At 42.5% G+C, this 9,394-nt stretch overlaps 2 protein-coding genes across 2 annotated transcripts; one reads left to right on the top strand and one right to left on the bottom strand.

The window, feature by feature from the left end:
* Positions 1 to 3,226: 3,226 nt before the first annotated feature.
* On the bottom strand, positions 3,227 to 6,073 carry chic2 (cysteine-rich hydrophobic domain 2). The gene is made up of 6 exons (XM_079278743.1): positions 5,814 to 6,073; positions 4,749 to 4,803; positions 4,303 to 4,458; positions 4,156 to 4,212; positions 4,012 to 4,071; positions 3,227 to 3,530 (listed from the first exon to the last, which is right to left on the bottom strand). The coding sequence occupies exons 1-6, from the start codon at positions 5,948 to 5,950 to the stop codon at positions 3,480 to 3,482; spliced, it is 516 nt and encodes a 171-aa protein (XP_079134869.1). The 5' UTR covers positions 5,951 to 6,073; the 3' UTR covers positions 3,227 to 3,479.
* An 856-nt stretch (positions 6,074 to 6,929) lies between these two features.
* Positions 6,930 to 8,632, top strand: rhbdd2 (rhomboid domain containing 2). Its single transcript, XM_079278734.1, has one exon. The coding sequence runs from the start codon at positions 7,191 to 7,193 to the stop codon at positions 8,346 to 8,348; it is 1,158 nt and encodes a 385-aa protein (XP_079134860.1). The 5' UTR covers positions 6,930 to 7,190; the 3' UTR covers positions 8,349 to 8,632.
* Positions 8,633 to 9,394: the final 762 nt, after the last annotated feature.

The following is a 9,394-nucleotide window of genomic DNA, read 5'->3' as shown; positions in this document are numbered from 1 at the left end:
TCACATTATTTCCTGTGTGTGTGTGTGTGTGTGTGTGTGTGTGTGTGTGTGTGTGTGTGTGTGTGTGTGTGTGTGTGTGTGTGTGTGTGTGTGTGTGTGTGTGTGTGTGTGTGTGTGTTTCACAGAGCAACCGTTCTACCTCAAGGAAGTGTACCTGCCGACTGACTGCTCCCACTGTCTGGTTGCATATGAAGAAGTTGTCTCTGGCAAAGATACTTTCACCAGCTTTCTGCTTTTTAGTAAGAAACTTGCTTATCGATCACAACACCCCGCATTGACCTGAATATTCGTCTTCCAATTCAACTCTGACGTCTTTATTTCCAGGCAGGAATCAGAGCGTCTCACCTGCTGTTGTGGAGACATTCAGGCAGAATGTCTCCACACGTCGCCCATAATGATAAACACGGACTACGGTGAGAATGACTAAAAGTGTTTATCTCCACACACACTGTGCCTCCACGATGCTGTGCAGAGCTGATTTGTCTCATTTTGAATGTGTATGAAAACAGAAATCTGCCCGGACAACATCTCGCCCTCAGAGGGGATCAGTGCCCTCAACTCTCTGTTGGAGGCCAAGATGGGACATCGAGTGGCAAAACTCCTGGATGCTTTTTTTGATTTGTTTGTGAACTGATTACTTTTGTCATTTTGCTGTGAGAAAGTGTGGAATTTTGTTCCCTGATTTACATCAACAATAAAAAAAAAAGTGCAACTGCATTGTTTTCTCGTTATATTTGAAGACTTTTTATTCCGAGTTTATTTCACAAATGCCCCTCAAGAAGATAAAGTGAGCGAGCAGCAACACTTGGGTCTAGAATACAATACAATTAGTAGATTAACAAGGAAACTGCACTTCCCGAGAGTCCTCAAACAGACTTTATGTCAACAGAAAAGAAAGAGGAAGATGCTCATAGCCTTATTTATTGGTAGTTTATTACTGTACATCTGCACACCTGCACGAGTCATATGTACATGTATATCTCTCTCCCTCGCACACACAAACACACTGACCACTCAAGATTATATAAAAAAAGGACTCGTTTTCTGTGCAGGGTTCAATCACAGTCTGAGATCTACGAAGAACATTTGCATCTGCACACACTGTGCACATACACACACCACAAATATCTTCATGTGGCCTTACTTCTTGATTTACATGGAATAGACCATGATCTAAAATATGGAAAAGCGACTGATGAACCAATAGGCAGCCCAGTGTAATCAAGTGAATTTGGGTCTTTAAACATGTAAACCAACACAAAGACCACATAATGGTTGGTTTTTTTACGGGGCATTTCCCATTATCATAATTCAAGTCATGTGTGATCCGCGCTGTATTCTTACCCCCTCGTGTTGTGACTTTGGAACATACCAGACAGTGAGATTTCCCAATACTACGTGTGGTTGTTAGAAGTATAACCCCCTGAGTGTGACCCATACAATCACTGGAGCTGTGTGACCTCTGGATGTTTTAAAAAATATCTATGAATCATGGAGGTGTGCCGAGTGAGAAAAGCTAAATATATGCCATCACCTCTTTTTGCTGGCAGATGGTTGTGTTTCACTAAACCGAGATGTGCTTTATGATGCGTTCTAGAACATGTCGACAGTTTTAAGAAATAGTCTTTCGGCCTTTATAGAGCAGGATTGTTAGACAGCTAGGGAACCGAACTCATGAACAACTCGTTAGCGACAAGCTTCTGGCCACCTGATGAGTCCAGGACTCTCTTTCCTTTGAGCTCCGTTTTTGGTCTCCACCAGCTCCTGAGGGAAATGTCTGCTAAACGCTCCACTAGGTTCACCAGCTCGTCGCTAACTGTGTCTTACTGCTGTTTGGTGCCGAGCCTTTTCTGTGAGGACATCATTTTTTCATTATTAATATAGAAACACTGATTACTGCTGCAGTCCACACTCCTGATTTGGGAGTGGTTTTGTTTTAGTGCAGTTATCAAGGTAACGTCAGTAATCCTGCTTCATGATACAGAACCCTGGTATTACCTAACAGCTAATAAAGAGGACCTAACACTGTTGGTCACCCCCAGACCTCTGAATGTATCTATGACAGGGGAGCTTTGTTAGAAGAAGCCTTATCCTTAACTTGAAACACTTCCACAAGTAAGCCACGGTCAGCAGATAAGGAAGAGAGGCCATGTGTGGGATTTAAGGAGTGATTGTGTGCTTTAGTGTTGACACATGACCATAAAGACAAAAAGGAAACAACCATGACATACGTTTGCAAAACAAAATAAAAAATGCAGGTCCATTTCATGAATGCACAGATAATATGCACTCATTTATAAATTACTACAAAAGTAACAAAGGTCGGTGATGGCAAAGAGATGCGTCAAATAAAAGAATCCTAAAGAGTATCTCTTCGTGTCTGATTTGTCTTTTTGTTTAGGTTTCTCTCTCTCGCTCAGAAACACACACACACAAATACAGTGAAAAACATTGATTGCCTCTTTTTCACCAAAATAGTAAACAAAACATGAGATACTAAAAAGAAAAAGGAAGAAAATAAAGGTGTCTCCTCTTAATGTGGCTTTCTTTCCAGCTTACTTGTTCTACTGCCACTGAGAAGCAGTTGCTAGGCAGCCAGATCATCACCTGGACACACACACACACACACACACACAACGTTGAAGACAAATTGTTCCATGTAAATCATGTGGCACAAAGGCCCATTCATACTACAGAGAGTACAGTCAAGAGCGTGTGATTGTCACTGGGTTAGGGGGGGTATGCACCGTGAAGTGTGCAGAGATGTGGAAGGAGGCCAGAGGAAGTCTGGTAGTTGATGAGAAAGAGTGACATTATGGAGTTGAGCTGTTCCGGCCACTCGCCCCAACATGCTCCTGTAAGACCAGTCCGTCCGCTACCGAGTCCGTTTGGATGAAAGGTTCCCTTCGGAGTTCTGGTGTTATGCTGCCTCTAGGAAAGGATCTAGAGCGCCGAACCGACCGTTACAGAAGCACCGGGGTGTACCGTATTTTGTTTGCAGGTGAAGTTGGCCGGTGAGACAGTCGGTAAGATGTGAAAGTGTTTGTGTTATCATGGTCTGACTGTGCCATGTGCTTAGGTTGAGGAACATACAAGTGACACAATTTCCAGTCGTAGCTCAGAGGACTCCATTTAGGAGTCCACTTTCCAGCTTCAGTTCCAAAATCCATAACGCTGCATGTGGCTGGTCCCCCACCCCCACCCCGACATCCCACTGGCTGGTGCTGGTTAGCAAGGCTTAACAAGTGCCCCAGCTCGCTCCGATAGGTCGCGTTTCAATGGTGAATTCACTCCAAAAACAAGGGTTGGTGGTAAACATGGGTGGTATGTGTGGGAGAACGGGTCAAAGAGAGAAGAGGGAGGATCGATGCTACCCTGTAAACGAAAACATTGGGGTATTTATTCAGGAGCTTGACCGCCATCGTGGCTCTGCGACGGAGCTGGGCAGCAGTGGGGGTCGAAGGTCAGCCGCAGTCGGGCTAGTCCGGTCTGAAGATGGGGATCTTAGGTAAGAACTCTATTAGGATTACCTGCAGGAGACGAGAGAGAAAGCTGTTGAAAACTGAGAGACGACGCACAGATTTCGCACAGATTTCCATTGATTATGGCGATGTCGAAGCTTCATTCATAATGTTGACATTTGAATTCTAAATCGACATTTCAATGCGCACTGACGAGTTCTATTCATTAAAGAAAGTTGATTTACTCTTTTTTTTTTTTTTAAAGGACACACACATATATATATATATATATATATATATATATATATATATATATATATATATATATATATATATATATATATATATATATATATATAAATAACATTAGTACTGTGTGGACAAAAACACAGGCTCCTCATTCATTCTTAATGAGACCACGACATTGGACATCTTTCCTCGTAGTATTGCAAAAGCCCCGTGCAGCATGTTGGTGTCTGACAAGCCACCAAACTCATTGATCGACGACTCAAACCAGCCATCTTTGTATTGTACCGCAACTGATACTTACGTATTCCATCATGTTGTTGGTTTCACACTTCCTTTTGCTTAGTCTCCAATGCAAACACAACTGCAAAACAGAGGTCAGATAGTTATTTAATACCGTGTCCTAACAGAGTACAGTATTATTACACACATATCCATTCATGCTCACCTTGTGGTAAAGTCTGCAGTTCTCCCACTCCAGAAGTTTCTCTAAAGATCGTCTTGTCTGGAAGGCAACAGTGATATTAGATGACAAACACAATAACCTTTTGCTGACTCCCTGTTTGATCTGGATGTACTGAGACGGGTATCTCACCCTCTTGCTGAGGCAGATGACAGGCCACAAACTGAAGCCCAACGTGCAACAGCAGCAGAGGCAGCCACACAGGAGCCACCGCACGTTCACCGGCAGAGTCTTCCTCAGGCAGCTGTTCACACGGTTGATGCTGGCTTTGAATTCCTCTGGTGCCACCTGAGCAAGTGAACACACGTGGTATAGTTTGTATATTAACATGTAATGGTCTTGTAATTGTACACTAATCTAATCTGAGGTCTGTGTTGGTGATCAGATAAACAAATGCGGCATTGTTTGTGCCAACAGAGAAAATACAACTTAATGCACTGCGGAATATTGAGCAAATTTGATGGAAAAATTAAAAAAAACTTTCATCGTATGTTGGCTGGTGGCTAGAATATAAGGTCAATCTTGTGGTGACATGTTTACCATAGTTAATATGCATTAATGAACAACAAGACACTCACCTTTCCTGTTAGTGGTGAAGGAAATTCTGACTCAAATTTGTTACTAAGCCCAAACCTGTGGTGGGGGGGGGGGGGGGGGGGGGTTGGGGGGTAAAGACAGTAGACTGTTATACATACGCAGACGTGTACTGTGTGAAGTATTGGCTGTAACAAACAAACATGCTTTACATTTCACGTCACTAAGTCCGGCAGGTATCTGGGGTAAACTATTGCTATTCCAATATGCATCAAGATCATATATATATATATATATCTATATATATATATATATATATAGATATATATATATAGATATATATATATATCCATGTACTCTAGACTTGAAATCAAACTAGAAGTGATTGTCCACGACTTCTTATGATACATTTCTCTGTTTATTGCATTACTCAGCCACGAGGAGTCTAGACAATTCAATGAAGTACCAAAACGTTGACAGGAAGTGGTGAAGGGAAACAATGGGATAACTCAACGCTATCAATTTGAGTGCACCAGCACATCTGTGTGCTCGTCCATAGCCGACTAGACTAGACAACAACTTCAGCTCCAGCAACTTTGTGTTCATATGTGTGCCTGTCTGTACGTTTATTTCAGATTAGGCTATTAATTACAGGGCAGAAGTAACGTTACCAGTTCACGGTTAAAACCTGTACCCTTTAAAATCTACTACCTGGGCTCAGTGGAGAACAATGTCCGATTCCATGTTCAAGTCCCGAAATAAGTGGAACAAAAGACGGGATAAACTATCTTAACATCAAAACAGCAATAACACCAGCAAACCAACTTGAACAATACCGCTGAACAAATCACACTACGTGGTAGAAACAGTACAGACAATGTACATAATTATAGATCAGGTCGTGTAGCTAACTGTTACTTCAGCTAAAACGAAAGCTCAATTTAATCAGCCACTCCTCGCCAGAGTTAGCTCGCTGCTAACTTAGTGGCTAGCTGACTACGCTAGGTCACCAGCTAACCTAACTAGTGGACAGTGTATCCACAAAGACCTGCTGGTGATTTAACGGTAAGCTCCTCTCTCGGTGCCCGTAAGCGTTGTCAGTCACTTACACAGTGACGTGGCCAGACCCTCGCACCACCACCGGGTCCGGAGCGTACTTGAGGAGCTGCTCCTCCGCGGCCCTGTCCTCGTCCTCCTCTTCCTCCTCCTCCTCCTCTTCGTAGATCTCGTCAAAGTCCTCCATCATCGCACGACTCGGCCTCGCGCTTCCCGGGAGAGCCACCGGGACAGACACGATGCCGACGAACAGCGAAACTTTACCGAGAAAATGGTACAAGTAGAACCGCAAAGACAACCACGAAACAATATAAACCCGTCCCGGAGACGATACAGTTCACATCGTTCAGCCAGCTCCGGAGCAAAACATCAACATCCGCCGCAGTAGCCATACGACACCGGAAATGGGACAGATTACGTTTATTCTGAATTATTATTTTTTTTATACAAAAATACAATTTACTAAAGGAAGCTTTTGTAACATGCAGAATATCGTGCTTGAGTTTCACTTAAATGGGAAAATGTGTTTGGTTTATTTGGTCCTGCACTCTAGATTGTACTTAATTAAAGCACTAAGTATATCAACAAAGTATTTATTATTATCAACAAAGTTTACCTTTTAAGTGTCAAATTATGGCTATTTTAGTGTGATATTATAGTATATATATATATATATATATATATATATATATATATATATATATATATATATATATATATATATATATATATATATATTATTTGATTATACTATTGATTGTTCAGTAAAAAGTACATTTCACTCTGAATAGTGGGTGGGAAGTATAACGTAGAACAAATTGGAAAGTATAATTAATATACCTCAAATGATCAGCAAGTACAGCACTTGAGTAAATGTATTTAGTGACGGGGAAATAAAAATAATTATTTAAAAAAAACAGAAGTTGAGCAAATTCTTCTTAAAAATACAACATGATCTTTGGAACAAGTTACATTCAAACTGTCTTTTAACCCCACATGGTATGCGTATCTGTTTTTTGCAGTCCTGACTTACATACAGCTTAGATTCTTTAATTTGCTCCGGAATTAAGTTTAATCTTTACTCAATAGGTGCCACTATTCGTCACTGCGCGTTTTATTTTGAAATGTTGGACCAGAAGTGATATTTGAAGCCTTCCGGGTAGCTTGGTTCTTCAACTAACTAACCTAAGCTAGCTAAGCGCTTACTTTTGAGAGCCGCGACTGAACACGTTAATTGATGACTGTAAACCTTTTAGCAATCCATCATGGCCTAAATCAGCCTGAGAGAACAGGAGACATCGACTCAAAGCAAAAAAGTCCGGACATGACAGTAATGCCACTTCCTGTTTAGGAAGTGTGGGGACAATTGAACCTCAGGTAAATTTTTGCCTTCGCTTCTTATCAGCGGATGTCCTGAGTTATTCTGCAAGATGATACGAACTGAGCATTTTAAAATGATTCTTCAAGTTTTCAAAGACGTGGTTCCTGTCCTCACGAGCGGGATTCTAACCGTGGTACTTTTATCGTGCGGTTTGTTCGGCATCCAAACATATTTCAACTTCACTCAGGGGGTTTTCAGTGTCGGGGCCACTGTGTTTCAGAATGGACACATCCACAGGCTGCTGACGTACCCCTTTTACCACAAAACCTCCACCCAGCTTCTCCTGAACATTACCGCCTTGGTGTTTCTCAGCGGCAGTCTGGAGAAAGGTGTTGGCACTGTGCGCTTCCTGTTCTTGTTCTTCCTGCTGTCAACCACAACGGGCTTGTTTTACAGCTTCCTGGATCTTCTACAAAGTGACAGTGGCAGCCAGTGTCACGCCGAGGGGTTGGTTCCTGTGACCCTGGCATGCGTGGCTCTGACTACCATGCACACAAAAATGACCAAAGGGTTCCTGTGTGGAGTCAGTTTCCCCGCCATGGCGCTCCCTTGGGTGCTCCTCATAATCACCACGGCCCTCGTTCCTCACAGTGTGCTCCCCTGTAACATCATCGGCATCCTGGTCGGGTGGATGTACGGGAAAGGCTGGCTGTCTCTTCTGAACATGTCAGAGGCCAGGGCAGGCGCTCTGGAGAAGATGATGCCTTTTCGGTTGTTGAGGAGCATCAGAGGAGTGAAGTTTATCCCTGCTTCCACAGAGGAGAGGAGGAAGACCCTCCTTCCACAGATCAATCCAATGACAGGGTCCTACCCGGTCCAGGCTTACGCTCCGTTGCCCAGCGTTGGCACTGCCAATAGAGCCGATGTTTACGAAGGCTGGCCGAATTCAACCAGTGCCTTGTCCGGTCCCACACCACCTCTCAATGCTCATGGACATGGCTCTGTACATAGCTTTGGACTAAGTCAAGGACATTCTTCAGATCAGAATTTTGGCCAAGGCTGCAACCACAACCATAGTGATGGTCATGGTCATGGTCATAGTCATAGTCATAGTCATGATCATAGTGATGGCCATGATCATGGTCATAGTCATAGGCATGATCATAGTGATGGCCATGATCATGGTCATAGTCATATGCATGATCATAGTGTTGGCCATGATCATGGCCATAGTCATGACCATGGTCATGGTCATAGTCATGGTTAATTATAGTCATGGTTATTTATCTGATTGCTTCACAACACTCCATACAGATGAGCCCTGTTCTGTCAATGTATTTTCCACAGTTAAACCCACGTGGGCACCTGCAGCACCTCGTGTCCTTGGACTGCGTCTTCTAAAATGCCAAATGCTCTGACTCATTAAGCTGACTTTACAGTAGGCTTCTAGCGTCTGCCTGGCTGTATATTTATAGGACATTTATATAGAACGTTTAATTGTTATGGCTGACTTTTGTCGAAACTTTTTTTTTTTAAATATACCTGTATCTTGTACAAATGTCTTCTCATTCCTAGAAAATAAACTATGGTGTGCAAAACAAAACATCTGCAGAATAAAATATCTTTTGCCTCAACATGGCGACGACTCTCAGCGAATGATGCAACACAGAAAATTAATGTCATCAAACTTTCATCATCTAGTTTGATAGATTTTAGAGTGTAAAATATTGCTATCTCTGGCTCAACCTTACACGCTCTTCTAGCACCTGCCCGATCGGCACTGCGCCCGTTTAACTCTCGCTTCCAAAATTGATGATGGAAGTAACCAACCATGAGCCGTCTCACTTCTTCCTCATCTCCGTTGAGAGTTGCACGTGTAGTACTGATTGGGTGGCGGGTGACATGTTTTTGTTGTTCCTGTGTAGCGTAATTGGCCTGATGAATGACATCATAACCTGATAAAGGATCAGTGTATAGACTTGTCCATTGCTCATACCCGATCCAGCATTTTAGGCCAATACTGGTACAACTAAATTATAGCATGTGCAGGGTAGCAGAGTCAATGTTACTTTCCATCTAACACATTGTTGATTATATGCAAACTGGACTTCAGCTCATCCAACTGCATCGAACTAGAAAAGATTCATAACAATACACTAGGTATACCTGCATATGGGCACAAAACTGACATCCTGCTGATGTCACGGTGAAGTGATGAAACTAAATATTAAATTCAGCCCACGAACAGAAATCAAAATAGCTAAAAAAAAGTGATAAGAATCACAAAAATGCACACTAACAAAGTATTTGGAT

The sequence above is a fragment of the Melanostigma gelatinosum genome (genome assembly GCF_949748355.1).
Source record: "Melanostigma gelatinosum genome assembly, chromosome: 11".
In the NCBI taxonomy this organism is placed as follows: Eukaryota; Metazoa; Chordata; class Actinopteri; order Perciformes; family Zoarcidae; genus Melanostigma; species Melanostigma gelatinosum.
The sequence above is the reverse complement of the archived record's forward strand: the minus strand, read 5'-3'. Positions and strand labels throughout refer to the sequence as shown.

Excerpts from the sequence above, each read along its gene's own strand:
- chic2 (XM_079278743.1), bottom strand. The coding sequence starts at position 5,950 with ATGATGGAGGACTTTGACGAGATCTACGAAGAGGAGGAGGAGGAGGAA. Across the intron at positions 4,459-4,748 it reads CTTCACCACTAACAGGAAAG|GTGGCACCAGAGGAATTCAA; the intron begins GTGAGTGTCTTG and ends TCACTTGCTCAG. Across the intron at positions 3,531-4,011 it reads CCAACAACATGATGGAATAC|GTAATCCTAATAGAGTTCTT; the intron begins GTAAGTATCAGT and ends CGTCTCCTGCAG.
- rhbdd2 (XM_079278734.1), top strand. The coding sequence starts at position 7,191 with ATGATACGAACTGAGCATTTTAAAATGATTCTTCAAGTTTTCAAAGAC.